Below are 23,405 nucleotides of genomic sequence, written 5' to 3'. Positions count from 1 at the left end.
ACCACCAGGGAAGTCCTCCTTTTAGCTTTTGAAGTCATCTCTACCTAGTCTGCTCATCGTACTTGGAGTCGTGGCAGCCACAGTGCAGTCACGAGGCTCCCCTCCAGCAACACACTGAGGCTGACATGACAGAAAGATGGAAAGAACCCAGTTCTTTTTTTGTATATAGTTTGTATGATCTTTATACATACTTTGATGCTTCAGCTTTACTTTGGTAACTATTGCAAAGTATCAACAGAGATTTGCAAATGAAGGGCAATTTTCTCCAGCTGTTCCTTATGAATCACATAAAATACATTTTTCCTCCATAGCAGGTGTCGTATGGTAATAAGATGATAATGCAAATCGTAAAATACACAATAATCCAACTAAGTGCGAATAATTAGAGTCAGTCCTAGCATTTGAAAAATGGTCCCTTTGGTTTCAGTGAATATGTTATGTTTCTCCACACTTAAATTCAAATCTTCTTTACTTAGAGACTAATTTGTTAATTAGTCAAGTCATCAAGGCTAGAGAACATATCTGTGAGAGTAAAGATTTATCTTAAATGTAGACATATTTATTTTCTCTGCTGACTAATTAAATATTCATTATGCGTATAAAGGAAGATTTATTGAAAATAAGTATTCTGGAATATAATGACAGTGATAAGGAAGAGAAGGAGAAGAGCTAACAGATTAAATGGAAAGAACCGAGTTCTACAATGACATTTCTGAGTCTACATCAACTCTGGTAGCCTGACCTCAGACTTTGTATTTCATGAAATTAATGAACCTCTCTGTTTTAAGCCACTTTCACTCATGTAGTAGTTTTACATATTTTAACTAACACATGGTTCATACTTTGAGAAACACTGTCATAAACATTGGTGATCCTCAGGGCTCTGTTCTAGACCCTCTCCTCTTCTTTTTTTTTTTTTACACACACACATACTGTATTTTATTTTTACAAGAGATAGATAAACTGACACCAAGCATTGTAAATGGATGACCACAACAAAAGCAACGATTGCAATTACCAAACACAAAACACACTCACACTATGTCATAATATTGACATTCAGTCCAGTAATCCTCCACCGTAACAGCTCCTTTACTTTGCAGTGAAAATTGATCTGTATATTTTTTGCCCCTGAGTTCTTGTGGGATTTTTTTTTTTTCAACCTCTTCTCTTCTTACACACACCCTTTCCCTGTGTGATCTCATCTACTGCCTTGGCTTAAAATAGGATCTACTCTGAAGACTCCTAAAGTGTTTATAGCTCAGACTCTTCTTTTGAACTCCCAAAACATGTAACAAGCTCTGTAACTGACCTCACCACTTGGATGTCTCCCTGGCATCTCAGACTCAGCAAGTCCAAGAAATCATGACCAGCTCCCCTGAGCCTGTCTGTCCCCCAGACTTTCCCATCTCAATATATGGCCCCACCATCTATTCAATTGCTTGAGCTAGAAACCCAGGAATCATCATAGCCTCCTCCTTTTCCCTCAATCACCAAGACCTCTTGTGTCCTCTTTCTCTCCATCTCCACTGCTACTCCCTCATGTGTCCACTGCCACAGACTCCTAACTGATTTTCCTCCCTCATACGTATCTTGGCCCTTCCAATTGTTTTTTCCTACACTGCAGTCAAAATTATCTTTCTAATATGCAAAGCTAGTTAGATTCTTTCTCTAATTAAAACTATTTGACTCATTAAACTAGAGAGAAATCCCAGCTATCCACTCCCACTGCATGTGGTGAAGCCCTCAATATAAGCTTCATTGTGCTTTTCTTGAATTTATTAACTGTCCATTTCCCCACTAGTCTCTAAGCTCTTTGGATCCCAGAAACTGAGGTATCCACCCAACCTCACAACAGTGCCTGGCACACAGTAGATAGTAAGTGTGGAGTAGAGTGAATGGATGAACTGATAACAAAGTTTTAAAAGCTTTGGGGTGTGACTCATCAGTGAATCAATCTGGTGGATTTATAATCAGCTCTCATTTTAAATAGAAGAAAAAGGGATAGATTGGGAGTTTGGGATTGACATGTACACACTACTATATTTAAAATAGATAACCAATAAGGACCAACTGTATAGCACAGGGAACTCTGCTCAAAATTCTGTAATAGGGCTTCCCTGGTGGCGCAGTGGTTGAGAGTCCGCCTGTCGATGCAGGGGACACGGGTTCGTGCCCCGGTCCGGGAAGATCCCCATGCCGCGGAGCGGCTGGGCCCGTGAGCCATGGCCGCTGAGCCTGCCCGTCCGGAGCCTGTGCTCCGCAACGGGAGAGGCCACAACAAGTGAGAGGCCCACGTAACGCAAAAAAAAAAAAAAAAAAAAAAAAATTCTGTAATAACCTAAATGGGAAAAGAATTTGAAAAAGAATAGATACATGTACATGTATAACTGCATCACTTTGCTGTACACCTGAAACTAATATAACATTGTTAATCAACTATGCTATGTTAATCAACTATTAACAACTATGATAGTTGTTAATCAACTATCAATATAAAATACAAATTAAAATAAATAAATGAATAAAATTTATTTTAAAAAATTTAAAAATTAAAAAAATTTAAATAGATGAGAATAGTATGTAACAAGGGTATTATTTAAAGCAATTTTTTATTATAAAATGTGTAAAATATAGTGAGATGCAGCAGAATAAAAATAAAAGCCGCTGGTCTTTTTTTAAGCAAGCATTTTTTTTCTGTTGGGTTGGCCAAAAAGTCCGTTCAGGGTTTTCGGTAACATCTTAACAAAAAACCCAAACGAACTTTTTGGCCAATCCAATATGAGGAAAAGAAGCTTTCTTTAGGGAAAAAAAGAAATCTGAGTTTCCTGGTACTGAAAAAGACTCCTCCCCTGGGGGGTTTGTACTTTTATAGATTTCAAATCCTGAAATTCAAGGAAGAATGTGCTTACTTTAGAGTTTTAGGTTTCTGTGAGCAAATGACAGAGGAACTTAAAACCCATCACAGATCCTGTCTGGAAACTACTGCCACAGCCAACTAAGCCTAGGAGTGCTGTTTAATTTTATTTCCTCTGAAAGTATATCTTAAGCATATCTTGTCTCACATCTTGGAGAATTTCTTAATGGCTGCTTCTCCAGCCTTCTCTCTTAAAGAGCAGAGTGCCTGAGCCAATGAGGTGCTGCCGTTCTGTTTCCATAGCAATAAAAGAAACAAATCTTCCCTTCCATCTCCCAAGGACAAACCTCACAACGCAAAGCCCACGTCAAGAGTCTGAACGAAGGGGTGACTTCCTGCTCTAGTTTGACTTTCATTGCAATACTGAAAGACTCAAACTGGATTGTCTTTAGAAGGGAAATTCATGCTCATACCAGGTCAGCCTTTGTAAAAGACTTTGACAGGATTCACTGGAAGCCTGCCTCTCTGCAGCACACATACTGTGGATTTTCTGCTCTGGCATTTCAATCACTTGGAATGACCACTGAAGTCTCGAGTTCCGGAACCCTCTGGATTTGACCTAGAATGAATTCTGATTTTGTGTTGGTGCGAAACAGTTTCTCTATAACCTTGTGGTGTCTTTAAGACTCTTGGCTTGGAGAGGAACCACATGGGAAAAACAAATCTTTGGGCCGTCCAAGGTAAGCCCTTTGGGAAGATGTTTCATATAATTTTTTCTGGAGGCTCAGCTGGCTCACTGGTGACTACAGAGTCACCAGTTGGCACATTCGGTCCACTGATCCTCAGGTAAAATCATCAGGGAGAGATATAGGAAAGGAAAATAATGAGGAGAAAGAATCCTAACCCCATCACCACCACACACACCCCTGTGTTTAGAGCCATACGGTGCGCATCAAGCCACTCTGTATGCAGCAGATCTATCTGTGCTGATATGGAAATATCTATTAGACAGCCTGCTATATATTAAAAATTAAAAAAAAAGCAGAAATGGTGTAGTGTGTAAAGTATGTTCTCACTTGTGTACAAAATTTTAAAGATTACAGAACATTTCTGGAAGGGTAACCAAAAAGCTGTTAACAGTGATTCCCTCTTGGGAGGGTACAGAGGTAGAGGGCTGATGTTTAGCTCGTATGCAGTTATTGATATACTGAAATACTACCATACTGGTTGTGCATATACAATGTTCAAGCCCCTCGAATGCCCTGACTGCCACGTTGCTTACCCCAACACCTCCCCTGCCACCCACATACCTCCTCAGGATTCAGCAGGTAAGGGTTTAATACCTGGCATGGGGATGGGAGAGGGTCCTCCACCCTGTTCCATCCCTATAACCCTTGACTATACTGATTGTTCCATAGTCTTGTCTTACCGGTTGTTAACTATTTTGAGTGTCATCCCCACGAGTATTTGGAGGGAGAGGCCTTTACTTTTTAAGAGCAAAAGAATATGCACTAAGCATTGGTGAAAAAAGGAAACAACCAAATGTTCATCAATATGAAACTGGCTAAAAATATAAACAGGTACATTCATAGAAGGGAAATTTACAAAGTCAGGATGATATAGAATCAAATCTCAGGCTTGTTTTAAAGATTTGTCTTAGGTATAATTAAAATTATAGATTTGCTTTTAAAATAATCTAGTGTTAGAAAAGTGGCCTGAGTATAGATGAATGAGACTAGTCACAAATTGCTAATTGTTGAAGCTAGGTGACGTGTGAGTTCACTGTACTCTTTTCTCTACTTCTGTACATTTAAAAAATCTCTCCATAGTAAACTTAAGTTTAAAAAGGATTATATGGGGGCTTCCCTGGTGGCGCAGTGGTTGAGAGTCCGCCTGCCGATGCAGGGGACACGGGTTTGTGCCCCAGTCCGGGAGGATCCCACATGCCGTGGAGCGGCTGGGCCCGTGAGCCATGGCCGGTGGGTCTGCACGTCCAGAGCCTGTGCTCCACAACGGGAGAGGCCACAACAGTGAGAGGCCCGTGTACCGCAAAAAAAAAAAAAAAGATTATATGATTATACTATATATAATATATATACTATATATATATGTTATACTATATATATATACTATATATATATATATAGTTACTGACATTAAAGAAGCTCATGACATTGTTTAAAAAAGGCACATCTAGAATGTAAGTAGAGTTTGTTCTCATTTATGGAAAATTATATAAATCTGTTTCTTTAGAGAGAATTCTAGAAGATATTAATCAAAATATTTTCAGTGGTCATCTCTAGATGTTAGTATTTTGGAGAATTTTTACTTCCTTAGACTCTTCTGTGTTATGATTTTCTTTACAATAAGCATATTTCAATTTAACAGAAACACAAAAATAAATCTATTCTCCCACAAATTTAGAAATAAAAGTTTCTGTAAACAAAATGCCACTGGGGTTCATAATATTCCTAAACTCAGTTACCAGTTTTTAAGAATGTAATGTATGCAAGGCAGTGTGCCAAGAGCTTTCCTGACATGGTCTCGTTTCATGTGCACAACAGCACAATGAGGAGGCATGAATTTTTGTCCCCATTTTGCAGATGAGGAAACTGAGACTCAGAAATGTGAAAGTACATTTTTTGAGGTCCCACAGGTGATAAGTGGAGAAGCTTCCATGCAAATCGGACCCATCTGATTCCAAAATCCAAAGAAAATTTTAGTAAAGAATGTTGTGGAGGGGGGAAGAAAAACTATAATTCTGACATTCTGGCCCAATTTTCATTTTTAAATATATTCTTTTCTAACCCTTGTCCATATTGATACAAACTTTTACATAATTGTATTCATTGCATACACACTATTTTATATCTTGGTTCATACTCATTTCTTCATGTTTCCACAGGCTTTAAAGTGGTCAGTTAAAATCTATATAGGGCTTCCCTAGCAGTCCAATGCTAAGTCTCTCTGCTTCCACTGGAGGGGGCATGGGTTCAATCCCTGGTCTGAGAACTAACATCCAGTACGCCACGTGGTGCAGCAAAAAAAAAAAAAAAAAAACAAAACAACTATATAAACTCCACTGAGTGGTTGTACCATAAGTTACTTCTGTACATTTTTACAGTTTCACTTGTGGAGCGCCTTTCTCCTTGGACTGCTCCCTGTGATTAGAGCCACCCAGTTTATTAGTCAGGTAACAAATATTTATCAAATACCTGTCGTGGACAAGTTGCTTTGCCAGGCTCCCTGGGGGCACAGAGAATGACATGGTGGATCCAGGCCTTTAAGAACTGCTCAGTCCAGATGGGCCGACAAGAAATGGAATAGGGAAGGCACTTGCTGGGAGTTGGCCTGCCCCAGCCTCTCACTTCTTGCCCCAGGGACTCCTCTAAACCCCCAAGTTCAGGATCGGCCCCATTCTCACAGGAAGCAGATACAAGGTCCTAAACAGAAGCAGAGCGTCTGTTTTACTACTGCTGCAGGCTCCTCTCAGATTCTTACCTGAATTCTAGTCCCCTGTGGCACCATCTTCTCACCTGGTGTGCTCCACCCACCTCCTTCCCTTGTCTCCCTGAGACCTCCTGACCAGGCCTCCAGCAAAGGGGAACACGGACAGCTAGATACAGTGGCCCTGTCACCTGGTCGTTGGGCCAACATTCTCCATCCCACACCCACCCCCAATCTTCCAGTGCAGTCACAAATCACTTTTTGGTTAAATCAATATTAAGCGTTTACATTAATATATATGAGAGTGTTCCTTACTGTGAGTTTATTTACTTTCTTATGCAATATTTGTTAGCCTGCAGTAATTATGCAATTTTAATTTTCTTAGGTGTCTATGTTTCTATTTTTAACTTTTCCCCAAATTTTCTGTTTCCTATTACAAGTGCTCTGTAACAAATTAGCACAAATTTAGTGGCTTAAAACACCAGTTTATCTTTTAGTTCTGAGGTCAGAAATCTGAACTGGGTCTCACAGAGCTAAAATCAAGATGTCGGCAAAACTTCGTTCCTTCTGTAGGTTCAGAGGAGAATCATTCCCTTGCCTTTTCCAACTTCTAGAGGCTGCCCACATTCCTTGGCTCATGGTCCCTACCTCAATCACTCCTACTTGGCCATTTTCTTCTCTGACTCTCACCTTCCCACCTTCCTGTTAAAAGAACACTAATGATTACCTTGGGCCCACACGGATAATCCAGATAATCTCCCATCTCAAGATCCTTAACTTCAGTATCTTGGCTATTATGAATAATGCTGCAATGAACATAGGGGGGTGCATATATGTTTTCAAATTAGTGTTTTTGTTTTCTCCATATAAATACCCAGAAGTGGAATTGCTAGATTGTATGGTAGTTCTATTTTTAACTTTTTGAGGACCCTCCATACTGTTTTCCATAGGGGCTGCACCCATTTACATTCCCATCAACAGTGCACAAGGATTCCCTTTTCTCCACATCCTCGTGAACACTTGCTACTTGTTGTCTTTTTGATGATGGCCATTCTGACAGTTGTGAGGCTATATCTCATTGTGGTTTTGATTAGCATTTCCCTGGTGATTAGTGATGTTATGCATTTTTTCATGTGTCTGTTGGCCACCTGTATATCTTCCTTGGAAAATTGTCTATTCAGGTCCTTTACCCATTTTTTAATCGAATTGTTTGGTTTTTTTGCTACTGAGTTGTATGTGTTCTTTTATACTTTGGATATTAACTCCTTATCAGATATATCGTTTGCAAATATCTTCTCCCATTCAGTAGGTCGGCTTGTCGTCTTGTTGGTTTCCTTTGCTGTGCAACCTAAGGACCCATCAACAGATGAATGAATGTAGATGTGCCATATATATACAATGGAATATCATTCAGTCATAAAAAAGAATGAAATCTTGTCATTTGCAACAACATGAATGGACCTAGAGGCTGTTATGCCAAGTGAAATAAGTCCGAGAAAGACAAACACTGAATGATTTCACTTCCATGTGGAATCTAAAAAACAAAACACCCTTTTTCACTTTTGCAAAAATTCTAGTATATTCTAGTATATTTTTAGTATAACATTTCTAATTCTAATATAACATTTTAAAATACTTTAGTTATCTACATTGTTTTTAAACTCAGTTTCCTGCCAGTCTTTCCATGTGACTCCTTAACCAGCCAAGCAACTCTGATTTATTCTATTCTGATAACACACTATATTGGCCTTACCTGTATGAACGTGAGTTATTTTCAATAAAAACTTTAATAATGACTTTAAAACATAAAAAATAAACAACAAAACAAATGAACAAACAAAACAAAACAGAAACAGACTCATAGATACAGAGAACAAACTGGTTGCCAGAGGGGAGAGGGGTAAAGAGTTGAGCAAAATAGGGCCTCCCTGGTGGCACAGTGGTTGAGAGTCCGCCTGCCTATGCAGGGGACGCGGGTTCGTGCCCTGGTTCGGGAGATCCCACATGCCGCGGAGCGGCTGGGCCCGTGAGCCATGGCCGTTGAGCCTGCGCGCCCGGAGCCTGTGCTCCGCAACGGGAGAGGCCACAACAGTGAGAGGTCCACATACCGCAAGAAAAAAAAAAAAAAAAAAAAGGAGTTGAGCAAAATAGATGAAGAGGATCATAAGGTACAAATTTCCAGTTATAAAATAAATGTCATAGGGATGTAATGTACAGCCTATGGAATACAGTCAATAATACTGTAATAACTTTACAAGGTGACATGGTTACTAGACTTATCATGATCAGTTTGTAATGTATATAAATGTCAAATCGCTATATTGTATCCTGGAAACTAATATAATATTATATGCCAACTATACTTCAATAAAAAATAAACTAGAGGGGAAAAAAAGCATGGTTGAGGGGGAAATCCTTAATCACAACAGCAAAGCCCCTTTTGGCACGTAAGGTAACATATTTACAGGTTCCAGGGATTAGAACATAGACTTTTTTGCTGGGGGGACATTATTTGACCTACCATGTGCGCCAACAGATCTGTCAAATACCCATCAGAATCATCAGATAATCTACCAGTTCCAATCCTGAGTCTTAGGGAGCTTTCACCTGGAAATTGGTTCCTGCTGGTTTGTACGCCCTTTGCAGGCACGTAGGCTGCAGGTTCCTACGGAAGCTAAGTGAGGGAGTTATGGTGCCAAGCATGTACTGACATCGCCTGTGCAATATTGTCTCCTCTCTCATTCTCTTTGTTTTTGTGGAATTAAATCTCTTTTAATCTTTACTCTCATTTTCGTGGGGTTCTGGAAAAGAAAGAAGATAAACAAGTGTGATCAAGGCTCCATGTTTATCTGACAGTTGTCTTTCACGCAAACCTTCGTAACAGGGGTTTTTGTTATTGGTTTTGTTTTTATGGAGTCAAGAAAGAAGAGTTTTGATTGTGTAATTCAGGCAGGTGACCAGGAAAGAGAGACTGAAAGATCTGCTTGCACTATAATTTGACTAACAGACCTGATTTTCCAGAAAGGTCTATGAAGGACTTGCTGTAGGGATTCCTCTTCGCTTTAGAGACAGCTAGTGTGACCTGATGGAAGAGCAAGTACTTAGGAGTCAGATAGACTTGTGTTTGTTCCCAGCTTTTCCACCTGCTACCTCCGTGACCTCTCTGAGCCTCACTATCTTCATCTGTAAAGTTGGCATAACAATAACTGATCGCTTATTGTGGATCTGACTCATAGTAAGCACTCAACTACATCAAATTTGAAACTGCTTTCAAGTCAAGTCTCCTAGGTGGCAAGGGGTGAGGTGTTATTCTATAGTCAAGACTCTGTACCACATCGACAACTTCCAGAATCTGTCATCTGTGCTTTGGGCCTTCCCTGGGTTCTTCCCAATTTGTCTCTAAGTATTGTTGCTCTGACTCTGAACACTGTGACTCTGCTGCCGTTTTCCCATTTCAGCAAGGGCCTCCTGACCTAGAAGCCAAGGCGGCCCCTGACCTGTCATGTACCCCAACCCTCTCGTCTACTGCACCTGCTGGGATCCCTGGAACTTGGGACCACGGAAACTAATCGAGACCCCTCAGCTACCAAGAAAGACCTCCCCAGTGAAATCCAAGTAAGGACTACCTGGGATGGAGTGGAGCCTGGGGGCTTGGGCTCCATTACAGCCAGCTTTCTCTCACAAGATTTCTGAAACAGTCAACTTGGCAGCAAAATCCCAAGAGGGCCAGAAAGCCCAGCTTTCCACAGCCTGCAGGCTGCACAGCGCTCTAGCCAGTGATGCCGGGGCTGAGTGTCATTTTCAATGAGGAAGTCTCAGAATTAGCGCAGCAGGGAAAGGGCCCGTGGCAGCTGCCTCTCCATGGAGGACAAAGAGCTTCTAGAACCAGGGGATGAGCTGTGCTGCTGGCCCGGGAACCCCTGGTCAGTGAACAAGTGCCAAGGCCTTCAGCCTGAGGTTCCCCAAGATCATCCTGTTTTTAAAGATTCCTGTTGTCAGACCATATATTCCAATTTGTTTTCACTGTGGGGATCTCCCTTACTGGGGAGTGCTAAACCTGGTTTCTGAATTTCCAATTTTCTCTTTCTCGTTATTTCCTTTTTCACTTTCAGGCTAACTCCTCCTCCTCTGGCTTCAAAAAAACAAAATTATGCCCAACTGATAACAAAATCTGTTGTCGCCCCAAAGTAAGTATTTTCATGTCCACGGGACAGAGCTGTTCAAGGTATGTGAATAAAATAATCTCCCTTCTTGGCCTTCACAGCCCTTCCTGACTTGAGCTAATTGCTGGCAGGTATGTCAGAGAAATGCCAGAACCCGATGGGATTCCTCCCAGACCTCAGCTCCTACAAGTGGGTTCTGTGGTCCTCTGATCCCACAGCTTTCAAGGTCACTTCAAAGGAGCTCTCAGTGGGAGTGCCCCAGAAAGCCATTCCCTGCCCTAAAAGGGCACGATGCCCAATACACGTCCTTGGCAAAGAGCCTCCCGTGGATTTATGGTGCTACTCACCCTTCTCCTTATTACCGTGTCTAAAGTTTTCTGTAGATTGCAGCTCTGTTTCTACTCATCAATTAAAGTTTTTAATCCATAAGTTTTTAATTATAAATAAGCTTAGATGTGTAACTTAGCTTTAGGCCTTTGCATGAATCTTTGTGTTCTATTTATTTGGAAAATTTTTATTGAGCACTATTATTTGCTATACATTGAGTCAGGTACAGGGGGACAGCAGTGAACACGGCAAAGTCTCCACTCTCAGGGACTCACATTCTAGTGGGGAGGGGCAGGGAGATGACCATAAACATGTTAATCCATCCAAGATCTACAAGTGCTACGAGGAAAAATAACACAGGCATAGGGAGGAGGGTGGGATTGCTATTTTATACCGAGAAGTCAGGGCAATCCCTGTGTAAAAAGCCAGCAGGAGCCGCTTTGGCACCTCAGGCAAGCACTCTTGGCCAAGGGAACAGTGGGTACAAAGGCCCTAGGTGGGAACTTGCTTGGCACATCTGATCTTTTCCTGGAAAGCAAAGAGGCCCATGTGGGGGAAGTGGAGGAAGTGAGGAGACAGTGTTGGGAAACGAGCTCAGAGAAGCAGCAGAGATGATGAATGTAGTCAGCAGAATAATGACACCACCACCCCCCCGCCCACAAAGAAGTGCATGTCCTAATCCCTGGAAACCACCACTTTGTTCTGTTACTTGCCAAGGGAAAATTAAGATTGCAGATGGAATTATGTTGCTCATCAGCTGACCTTGAGATGGACAGATCAACCTGGATTACCCAGGTGGGCCTAATGCAAATGTAAAGGTCCTTACACATGAAAGAGGAAGTCAGAGTGTCAGAGAAGGAGACATGATGATAGAAGCAGAGGTTGGAGTGATGCCGTTGTTGGCTTTGAAGATAGAGGACAAGGCCACTAGGAACAGGAGCAGCTTCTAGGAGCTGGAAAAGGCAAGGAAATAGATTCTCCTCTAGAGCCTCCGGGAGGAATACAACCCTGCCAACACCTTGATTTTAGCCCAGAGAGACCCATTTCAGACTCTGCCCTCCAGAATTATAACAAGCTGGTGTTGTTTTGGGGGTTTTTTGCGGTACGCGGGCCTCTCACTGCTGCGGCCTCTCCCGTTGTGGAGCACAGGCTCCGGACGCGCAGGCTCAGCGGCCGTGGCTCACGGGCCCAGCAGCTCCGCAGCGTGTGGGATCTTCCCGGACCGGGGCACGAACCCATGTCCCCTGCATCAGCAGGCGGACTCTCAACCACTGCGCCACCAGGGAAGCCCTATCCTCATTTTCTATTAAGGAAACTGAAGCACAGAGATGTTGAATAACTATGGTTGGTGGCAGAGCCAGGATTTAAACTCGGGCCCACCTAATTCCAAAACCTGAGCGGTTTCCACAATGCCTGGCCGCATCCTGGCCTCTGACCATGAAGGAGAACGCAGAGGAGGATGTGGGCTGGGGAGCAGAGCGGTGGCAGGGGCCAGTGGCTGGCTTGTGCACATGCTGAATTTGAGAGGCCTATGGGGGCGCTCAGGAGCCAGCCGAGTCTTGCACTTGGTGGTGAGGAGAGAGGTAAGCTGGGGGAGGGCACGGGCGGAACTTGGGCCCGGGCATCCCACCTCACATGTCTGTGTTTAAGATGTGAGTAGGGCACTAGCAGAAGATTGGAGCAATCTCAGCACTCCAGGCCTGCACTATACCTTATCTTCCACCTTGAGGCCCAGGAAATAATAAACGTGTCACCTGGCTACCGCTTCGTTCGGAATAGGGAGCAGATTTGCTTCACCTTGGGAGATGAGATGTCTGCTAGGAAAAAGCATTCAGAATCAGAGAACATGGACAAAGTCAGGACTTCCAGGCAATGTCCCTGGACCCGCATCCAGTTCCTCAGCCCCACCCCGGCCTGGCCTCGAGGACAAATCCCTTACCTGACGCCCAGTCCACGGCATCCCTTCACTCCTCAGCATGGCGCCGGCTCCTCTCCGCACCCACTTCTCTGCTCTGAGCCCGTTTGGGTCAGGCATACAAACGAGTCAGGCAGCTGATCTGGAGAATGACTGGGTGGGTGTCCCTCACACTAAAGGGGACTAGCTGTTTCTGGAGGTAATGAGTAGATGCAATGTTCAGAAAATAGTCTGAACTTGAAGGGTGCGAGCTGAGAGTAAGGTCAGGGTTTCTGGGAGGCCAGAGCCTGCATCTCTTTTCCATTAAGTCGAGAGATACCACTCAGTTTACGCCTCCGAGAGGTGCAGCGTGGAAGGTTCTGGTCTGACTCCATGCCGGCTGGGCACGCTGACACCCCCTCTGTCATTCAAGGTCCACCCACTCTCCATCCTCCGGGACCATGTAAAGTCAGTCCGCACATCCTCTTCATGCTACCTGCTAAACCTCTCATTCATATCTCCTCCTTCCCCATCTCCTCCTACATCCTCTCTCTTCTTTCCTCATCCTCAGGAATCAAGGACCTCATCTCTGCTGCACTGCCTGCCACCCTGTTCACTCCAGCTCAGCCAGACAGAGCTGAGTAACCTTACAGATTTCACGGAGTCCCCAGACTCAGAAACACAAAACTCCGTAAATCTACTCTGAAATCCACACCCTTAAATCCCCTCTTTGTCCTGTTTCCGGCCCATTCCTTGTCTATGAGTCACTGTCTGCCTCAATCCTATTCCTCCACCTAATTTCCTAATCCTGTGAATTTCTCCCTCCTCCATTTCAAGTATCTTTACCGAGTCAAGGTCAAATCCTAATAGATTTCTGGCATCCTCCTCTTTCCCTTCTAGTCAGTGGGTCACCAAACCACCCCTGCTCACTTCTGGCCAGATTACCCAAAAGGGCTCCGTGTGAGGCTCAGCCACCCTACTGCCAAATTCCTTCTTCCGAACCACCATCTGCCCCTACCCCGCCCCCCCATGGTGATGGAGCAGGTGCAGAACGTGGCCTGGCTCTCACCAGGCCAGAGCCAGCCATGCCCAGGGAGGGCCCTGACTGGGACGGCATGGAAGCTGCGTGGATCACGGATTACTTGTCCCGCAGGACTGCTATCATTACTGACCTCGAAGAACAGATCTCAGAGCTGACAGCGATAATAGAGCAAATGAACAGAGCCCATCGTTCTGCCCAAAAACTGGTGAGTGGCCCTTGAGTTAACCGACATCTCTTTGGGAAGGGGAAAGGCCAGTAGTTTCAGATCACCTGCTATGTTCCAGGCAAGGCCAAGCACCTTTCTCCTGGGAGCCAGGCTGTCCAGACAGCAGCCCTGACTCCATCCTCATCCATAATCGCAAGAACTCAAGTCCCTCCTCTAGGCCTAACTCAATTTCCGGGAGTTCTCGGGGAGCCTCTGGCATGTTCAACGCCACTGTCCTCTCCACACTAGGGGGTGCCAGCCATTTCCAGCAGGGCTGGCTGTGGCCTGTGCAGTGAGTTAACTTTCAGACCTTGCTGAGGTTCTTGGTAACCACATCAGCGTGACCAGGACTTCAGTTTTGCTCAAAAGATGCCCAGAAGCTTCCAGTACCACTTCCTGTTGCTGGTGAAGCTGTCATAGCCCACTCTCCAGAACCTGCTCATTTCCGTTTGCACTCTTCGTGTTCCCTGGGGATTCTGGGAACACTCCCTTTAAAATTCACCATTCATTTTATCACGGACTTTTCTTCTCCACCCTAAGCAGAGGTGTCTGGTGGCCTGGACTGGAATGATACATCAGACCCATCCTTAGATCTCCTCCCAACTCCTCCCCTCTCCTCCCCATCTGCCCATCCCCTCCTGCCACCAGCACCCGCCCCCGCCCCCGGCCCCACCTCACTTGCCGTTACCGAACCCACGTGTGAAGGGTGACTTCCCAGCAGGCCAGCCCCTCGCCCTCTGATACACACCAGATGTGTCTGAATCCTGTAGTGACCCAGCATAGGACTCAGGCTGAGACCTTCCCTTCTGAGGATTCATTCCTATACCTTCCTGAAAACCCTGCCGAGTTCATGGTCACCTTCCTACAGAAAGGAAATTGAGGCTCAGGAGGTTAAATAATTTGCATGAGGTCATTCACCTCATCTGTGGTGGGTCACTGGGCAAAAGGCACACTTTCAGTCACTGAAGCATCGGCCCTGCTGAAGACATATTTAGAGATTATTTCCATCGAGGGACCTCAGATTGTGATTCTTAAAATTCTCCCAGCTGTGAACACCCTACATTGTTGTGTGACTGTGCAGAAGGGGGGGTGTGCTGGCCCCGAGCCCTTGTCTCGGCTGGCGGTGTCTATTCCTCCTGAGGCACTGGCCGGAGGACCCGATGTGTGTGTTAGAAGGGAGGTTCACCTGGAACTGAGCACTTCCTGCCTCCGGAAACAGATCCATCCTGCCAATGAGGGCTTATTAACACTGGTTTTAAGTTCATCAAAGCAGGGTCTGAGTCTCAGGCCTCTTTGGCTCCTCCAGGTCAAGCCCTTTGCACAATCAACGATTGCTCAATTGAATTACGTATCCAAAAATCCGAAGGCCATGATCTTACAAAGAGATTACAGTCCAGCCAAAGAGGCCAGACCTGCCCACAAAATAGTGAAAGGGATGGTTTCCATGCACCCTTTGTGAACTGATTACGTACCAGACAATGCGGAGCGAGGCAAGAATTGTCCCGTTCCCTCAGTAACGATGTGCTCTCTGGCACTGCCGAACTCAACGGGAGAGGCTTGGGGAGAGGGGCATACCCCGTGAATGGGAAGGCTTCTCAGAAGTTGCAGGTTGGAGTGGGAGTGGGGTCCTCAATCCTGTCTTGTAAATGCCAGCCTCGTTTTTAGCTCGCCAATGAAATGGATCTCCGCTGTGCTGAGATGCAGAAGAACTTTGAAAGCAAGAGGAGGTGCGCTTTCTGGCACAAGCTCTTGTGTACTGAAGGTCCTAAGGCTCCTGCATCCTTGCAGGATTTCAGTTCACTGGGATTTCAGACAAGGCCAAATGGAACTGGGTGGCGAGGTGTAGGGGAGATAAGAGACATGTCTTTGGAGAGCAGAATGGTTTGATCTGAGGTCACTAAAATACAGCCCGGAGAAGGTTATTCCTGGCTTTGTAATTTCTCATCCAAATTTCATTTCAATTATAATCTCCCTTTAAGTTGATTGCCGAGAAGAGCCGTTTTTTGGTTCTCCAGGAGGTTTTCATGGTAAACTACTGTTGTTCCCAGCCTGGTCTCTCCCCACGCCTCTCCTCTTCTTGCTCTCACCTCTACTCTCCCTGGCTACTAGGTCAAGGTCTGGGCAAAATGGGAAGAAGGTATGGGAAGGGCAGGAGCCAGAGCTGCAGAGACAAACCAAGGGGAAGAAAAAGGAGGTGTGTTGTCTGTGAGAGTGAGAAAACCCACAGAGTCCCCTTCCACACCTCTTGCTGGGCACCAGAGCAGCCCCGGTAGTCCTGCTGGAGAGAAGTCTTCCTAAGTGTCACAAACTTGCTTTTTAAAAATTTTTTTAATTAATTGACTTATTTACTAATAGACTTTATTTTTTTTTTTACTATTTCTTATTTTTGCAGTACGCAGGCCTCTCACTGTTGTGGCCTCTCCCGTTGTGGAGCACAGGCTCCAGACGCGCAGGCTCAGCGGCCATGGCTCATGGGCCCAGCCGCTCTGCGGCATGTGGGATCTTCCCGGACCAGGGCACGAACCCGTGTCCCCTGCATCAGCAGGCAGACTCTCAACCACTGCGCCACCAGGGAAGCCCCTAGACTTTATTTTTTAAAACAGTTTTAAGTTCACAGGAAAAAAGAGCATAAAGTAGAGAGAATTCCCACATACCCCCGGGCCCCATACCTGCACAACCTTGTGTCATCACTGACATCCCACACCAATACGCGACGTTTGTTACAATCAATGAAGCCTACACTGACACATGCTGTTATCCCCCAATGTCCACAGTTTACATTAGGATTCACTCTTGATGCTGTACATGCTATGGGTTTTGACAAATATTTAGTGACACGTATCTGCCATTATAGTATCATACAGAATAATTTCATTGCCCTAAAAATCCTCTGAGCTCTGCCTATTCATCCCTCTCTCCCCACTAACCCCTGGCAACCACTGATCTTTTGACTGCCTCCGTAGCTGTGCATTTTCCAAAATGTCACATAGTTGAAATCATACAGCCTGTAGCCCTTTCACAGTGACTTCTTGCACTTACCGATATGCATTTAAGGTTCCTCGGTGTCTTTTCTTGGCTCAACAGCTCATACAGCCTTTTATTTTATTTTTTTAGTATTTATTTATTTTATTTACTTATTATTATTATTTTTTATTTTTGGCTGCGTCGGTTCTCAGTTGCGGCGCACGGGATCTTCACTGAGGCATGCGGGCTCTTCCTTGTGGCACATGGGCTTCTCTCTAGTTGTGGCACGTGGGCTCTTGAGCACATGGGCTCTGTAGTTTGCGGCACACGGGCTCTCTAGTTGAGCCACGAGGGCTTAGTTGCTCCGCGGCATGTGGGATCTTAGTTCCCCGACCAGGGATTGAACCTGCGTCCCCTGCATTGGAAGGCGGATTCTTTCCCACGGGACCACCAGGGAAGTCCCATATGGCCTTTTATTTTAACACTCCTCTTGAACACTGCCGACATCTGCCTCCTGGAATGGAGGCTGGAGAGTCCTTGGGCTCTAAAATTATCCTGCGTGTTAATCAGCCCACAGTTTCCCAAAAGGATTGTAAGCAAAGACTGTGCTGTTGGGGGGCATCCACGGTCCCCTGATGTCTCCATGCAAAATAGTGGATGGTGAAAACAGGGATCTCCTCACCCTTTTCTGGATGGATGTCAGGAGAATGTGTCAGGAAGTGAGGGCCCCGCAGCCTGCCCACCAGCTGCCTGCGTGAGGGAGGGGAGGTGGGATCAGGTGAACTTTTCACGGATGACTGTGGCCTTCTCCTGGGGTCCTACGGGGAGCTCGAGGAGACTCACGCAGCACAGCTCAGTGAGCTGGAGAAAAACTACAAAGCAGCCTTGAAGGCAGAGAAGTTGGCTGCCCAGGATAAACTAGGTACGGTTGGGACCTGGGAGAATGACCCTGATGAAGGGGTAGCGGCTGACCCTGCAGATCTAGGGCAGAGGAACTCCCATGGCCACGGGTGGACTCTGCCTAGGCTTTCGAGGTTTCCTTCTCAAGCCCAGGAAGAGCAAGTGGTTGAGAATGAAACTGAAAAAAGGGAAACCATGTCAAGCAATGTCCTCCCTACCCCCAGAAGTTTGAAGGGTCTGTGGCCAAGTTTTGGGGTCTCAGCAAGTCCCTTCATCTCCTTAAGTCTTAGTTTCCCCATCTGGGAATCAAGGACAAGAATACCTGCCTTTATCAGAGTGATAAGAATGTGAAAGCACTGTTTAAAGTATATTTAAAAGGTCTACAAACGTAATACTGTTGCAATTCAACAAGTTTCCTCACCTGTAAAATGATGGTGTTTCATTAAATTCTAACAGGCACACTGTGATTTGTATGGCCTTAAAACCTGTAAGGGTTGTGTGGGCCATTTATCCCATTATTTGTGCTGCCTTTGGGAAGGACAAAGTGTGTACCCTTCAGAATTCTGAGTTTATAGACTAATCGCCACAGGGAGAAGAATTTCTATAATCTCCTTATTTTCCTTTAGCTTACATTTTTAAAAGATGATATTTGTACCTTGCTGGTTTTCCAGTTCTCTAAAGAGAACATGTATTGTTTTCAAAACCAAGGTACACTAGGAATGTTATTTTAAAAAGACAGAAGGTTTTGCTTCTGTTTTTCCTTCAGTTGTAGGTTTGCCCCCAGGGATTAGTCCTCATACTTGGGGTGCATCAGAATCACCTGAGAAGCATATTATTGACAGATACTGAGCCTTGCCTCTGAAACTCAGCAGGCTTAGAGTGGGGTCGGGCCATCTAAATTTCTAATAAACTTCCAGAGTGATCGCTAAGGCAACACCATGGTTTCACCACCGACAAGATGAGTTTGAGGTACGGACGGTGTGCAGGAGAGCTCTCATTTGAATTTGAAAACATGTATTTCAGAGGAATAATGATGACCCTGTTGTTTTCCTTTTGTCCAGAGGATATGGGAAAGGAATATAAGTATCTGAAGAATATGTTTCATATATATCAGGTGAGATTCAGAGCTCCTTGGTGGATTATGAGAGAAAGAGAAGCAAGGCTCATTCCTGGTTGATGACGTTGAAATGAATCTAGAGCTCTTGCCCAGAAAATCATTTCCTGAAATTCCTAGTCTCCTTGAACCTAAGTGGCCCTCAAGGAGAAGAGGGAACCTGCGGACTGTGATGGCAGCCATGCAGGACATGTCAGTCACCCAGACCCTAAAGGAGCCCGTTGAAAAATACATTCGTCATTACAAAAGTAATACCTGCTCATTGTTTTTTAAAAAATGGGAATTCAAAAACCAACAACAGGGACTTCCCTGGTGGAGCAGTGGTTAAGAATCTGCCTGTCAGTGCAGGGGAGACGGGTTCGATCTCTGGTCCGGGAAGATCCCAAATGCTGCGGAGCAACTAAGCCCATGTGCCACAACTACTGAGCCGGCGCCCTAGAGCCCGCGAGCCACAACTACTGAGGCCGTGTGCCACAATTACTGAAGCCCACATGCCTAGAGCCTGTGCTCCACAACAAGAGAAGCCACCGCAACGAGAAGCCCACGCACCGCAATGAAGAGTACCCCGCCCTCGCTGCAACTAGACAAAACCCGCGTGCAGCAACAAAGACCCAACGCAGCCAAGAATAAAACTAATTAATTAAAACAACAGCAACAACAGCAGCAACAACAAAAAGAATGAACTATCACCACCCCAAGACAACCACTGTTAATATTTGTACTTTGTAACATCTTTGATCTTAGTAAAGTACTGGGTCAAAAAGGATAAACACTTGTAAGGTCTTTGATGCATTTGGCCAAATTGCCACCCAAAAGGACTGTGTCGCTCTGCACTGACTCTAGCAAGCAGGGTAGGGGGTACCTCAGAACACAGCCCATCCACTTAGCCAGCTAATTTGATGGAGCCCCAGGAAACCAGAATTAGGGCAGGATTTCATCCTAGGGGGATGAGAGAGTGGGAGGGGGGAAGTGGACAGGGGAAGGGCTGGGCCAGCAAGCCCCCCATCCTATGGTGACCAACTGGTCCTGGTTTGCCAGGGACTTTCCGGGTTTTAGCACTGACAGTCTGGAGTCCCAGGAAACAACTCAGTCCCAGGCAAATAATGACAGTTGATAAAAAAAAAAACAACTTGGCATTTCCCTTGTTTCCCCCTGTGCTATTGATGAGTGATTCATGGTTCAGAGGGAGCTGACACGAGTATCTGCAACATGCTCAACTGCCTGTCTTCAAAGGAAGCCCAGTTCCAACAGGGCAAACGCCGTGCAGAGTTCTCTTTGATCTTTAGGGTTCTGCAGGCTCTTGGGTGACTGGGCTGGAATTGACTCCCACCAGTCACCATATGGGGCCCCCAGCAAGGGTCCCAGGTGAGGGAAGCTGCAAAGGGCTCAGGGCTGAGCCTCAGGCCAGGATGCAGCTTTTCAGGATGCTTTTCTTCATGGTACCTTTGTACCTCCACAGGACAGCATTTATGATGGAATGGAGAAGTGGTCAGAGAAGAAGGCAGAATGGGAGAAGGAGTGGGAAAAGATCCTGTTACAGCAAAGTGAGTACAGAAAGTTTAGACTTTTTGATGACAGATGCACCAAGAAACTAGCATTAAGTTTGGTCTCGACTTGAGGAAGGCAGCCTTGAAGTCACGAAGGATGATGGGGGGCTGCATGGCTGGACTCCTGAATGGAAAGGTGCCTGGAGTCTTCAAGAAAGTGCAACAAGGATAGAGTCTTTTATGTAGTTTAGCCACCTGAGGGTCTCAACCGTACCCTCCAGAACTCACTGATTGCAAGTTTGGCAATCATGTGCTGGAACGAGCTTGTGGACATCTGTAGGATTGCAGACTTGTTTTCTGGGTATAGGTGACCCCGAAGTTCCAGAAAAAAACCTCTTGAATTAGTTTCAAATATTCACTTGTTGGGGGAGGGACAACACAGTCCATACTCCCACGTCCCCCCTAGAGGAAGCCATGTTTGATATATTTTTCAATTGAGATATATTTTAATTGATATAAGGTGTACAACATGTTGATTTGATACAGTCATATATAGCTGTGTATTTTTTTAATATTTCCAACACTTAGCACAGACCCTGGATCATACATAGTGCCCTATAGGACACTTTCCTACCTCCACTGAGCTTCTTCATAAATGGAAAAAAGAGAGAGAAATCTCTGGAAACTGCTCCCTGACCTAGAGGACTAGTTGAGGTAGAATTGGGGGCTCTATAAACCTATTCCACATCCTAGCCCAACACAATTCAGATCAGATTTAGTTGATATTCACAAATCACTCATATAAATGCAGATACTCCCTGGGAAAGGTCATCCTTAAAGCCCTTCCCACCCTGGACTCCCAGGAGGTAGCATGAAGACCCTGGAGTCAAGGCTGGGGAATGGGGTGTGGAGCTGCTCCTGTCTGAGTCTTTACCTGGAATCTTGGTGTAGCATAGCCCACGTCATCACCCGGACTCCCAGCTACTCGTACTACGCTCATCCCATGTTGCCAGAGTCTATGCTAAGATGCTACGAGCAGTTTTGGAAGACCGGAATTTAGCTGCTCATAGTGTAGCTCAGTCCAGACTTATCTTGTGAGCCCGGGGGTTGCCTCCCTATCCACCCCTAGCACCACGATGCTGAAGAAGAACTTTGTGTAAGACCTACACCCGTCCTTCCCCCTGTTTAGTACTGGGGCTCTGCTGGCAGGTTCCCCTGTCCCCCAAATACACTTAAGCCTAGCTCTGCCCCAGGGCTAAGTATACATATTATTGAATAAATTTTATTGAATAAAGAATAATAAATTTTATTGCTAGAAAAGTCACATGAGCCAAGAGCTGTATTTTAAGATAAGGGTATCAAAAAAACATGGTGATTGCTTCAGCAGAGGGAATGGACAAAATAATAAGCAACAGATCCAAAATAAACTTCTGGTTTCCCTACTCTATTTGAGGTTTCTGTTTATTAATTTTTTTTTTAATGAAAGCTTCTTTCTTTCTTTCTTTCTTTCTTTCTTCTTGGCTGTGTTGGGTCTTCGTTTCTGTGCAAGGGCTTTCTCTAGTTGCAGCAAGCAGGGGCCATTCTTCATTGCGGTGCGCGGGCCTCTCATGGTTGCGGCCTCTCTTGTTGTGGAGCACAAGCTCCAGACGCGCAGGCTCAGTAGTTGTGGCTCACGGGCCTAGTTGCTCCACGGCATTTGGGATCTTCCCAGACCAGGGGTCAAACCCGTGTCCCTTGCATTGGCAGGCAGATTCTCAACCACTGCGCCACCAGGGAAGCCCAATATCCAATTAACATCATTCCTCTTAAAAGTGAGCTGAATACTGTACTTATGAGTAATAAAAACAAGGAAAATCATGCTTAGGTTTTTGAAATCTAAGTCTAAACAGTGGTGTCTTTCACCACTGAAAAGCAAAGTCAGCTCATGGCGCAGGAGAAGAAGCTCACATGTTTCTGGGATAGTTTGTCACACTCACCACCAGCAATCAGTCTGGATGTGGGAGCATTATACCCTCAACCTCAACACATGAGGGTTTTTTTTAGCCAGATCAGATCACAAATATCCCCCTCAGTGATCTTTGACATTTCTTTTAAACTTACTATACTTTTTGTATCTACTATAAGTTCATTTTTAAACCTTCTCATCAAATTAAAAATACAATTAAAATCATGCCTACAGCTATGACTGTCTAGCTGTTGCAAAGCCAGAGATTTAGATTGAATTTGCATGAAAATTATATTGTCCTGATTCCCATTCTCTTGACTTCCAGCTATCAAGAAAAAAAAAAGAAAGAAAGAATAAAATAGCAGCATTTTAACTATTGTTTAGTTATGCAACTAAACAATAGCATCAATTAAGGGGAAAGAAGAGTTTTTTCCTCAGTGTGAAAGTAGGTTGTGGCATCTGTTTGCCCATATTTTTCTTGTCATCCTTATTGCTTACTTCAAAGTTCACCTTGGTGAGGATGGTGAGAATATCTTCACCCCTGAAAAACATAACATAACCTTGTGACCATCTATGGGGGGAAAAATCAACTGGTAAACCCTATCATCTGCTGTGATTAGTGATAGTTATGTCCCTCAAAACAACAGGCATTTGAAATAACAAGATGTTAAACCAAGACCTACCACAGCTTTCTAGGTAAAGAAGTTGTCTCAGAGCTTAATATCTTATGACCATCACAAACTTCACTGTCAACATCAGATTTGGTTTCTTTGCCTCCTGACCTATTTGCACCTCACTCTGCTCCATGTATGTGTCACTTACCCCCAATCGCCTCAACGCCCCCCCCCAACATCCTCTGCCTCAAATTGGCATTGCTTCTGTGGATTTATCTGTGGCCGCATCAAACTTTAGGCAAGTGGAAATTGAAAGTCTCCTGCAGCCACCCCACTGCATTCTCACCAGCTTCTCTTATCAGTTTAGTTGGGCAACCTGTTTATTCACTTCTGTAGCTAACCCCTTGGAACCTCGCAGGATTCGTGGTCTAAGTTACAAAATGAAA

At 44.8% G+C, this 23,405-nt stretch overlaps 2 protein-coding genes across 6 annotated transcripts in view; one reads left to right on the top strand and one right to left on the bottom strand.

Moving 5' to 3' along the window:
- Window positions 1-9,806: 9,806 nt before the first annotated feature.
- Window positions 9,807-21,460, top strand: FLACC1 (flagellum associated containing coiled-coil domains 1; the record flags this gene model as incomplete). Its single annotated transcript, XM_082841588.1, has 9 exons — window positions 9,807-9,919; window positions 10,417-10,491; window positions 12,493-12,663; window positions 13,842-13,935; window positions 15,601-15,662; window positions 17,724-17,821; window positions 18,861-18,913; window positions 20,373-20,457; window positions 21,264-21,460. 9 exons carry the CDS (start codon window positions 9,807-9,809, stop codon window positions 21,458-21,460), a joined length of 948 nt encoding a protein of 315 aa, XP_082697714.1.
- A 426-nt stretch (window positions 21,461-21,886) lies between these two features.
- CASP8 (caspase 8) overlaps window positions 21,887-23,405 on the bottom strand; it is a 28,109-nt gene continuing 26,590 nt past the window's right edge. For all 5 annotated transcript variants that reach the window (XM_082841798.1, XM_082841797.1, XM_082841800.1 and 2 more), the window contains one exon: window positions 21,887-22,886. In XM_082841798.1, coding sequence (XP_082697924.1) covers window positions 22,751-22,886 — 136 coding nt within the window. In that variant the 3' untranslated portion in view covers window positions 21,887-22,750. The remainder of the gene's footprint in view (window positions 22,887-23,405) is intronic.

The sequence above is a fragment of the Leucopleurus acutus genome, assembly GCF_964270905.1.
Source record: "Leucopleurus acutus genome assembly, chromosome: 6".
NCBI classification, from domain to species: domain Eukaryota; kingdom Metazoa; phylum Chordata; class Mammalia; order Artiodactyla; family Delphinidae; genus Leucopleurus; species Leucopleurus acutus.
The sequence above is the reverse complement of the archived record's forward strand: the minus strand, read 5'-3'. Positions and strand labels throughout refer to the sequence as shown.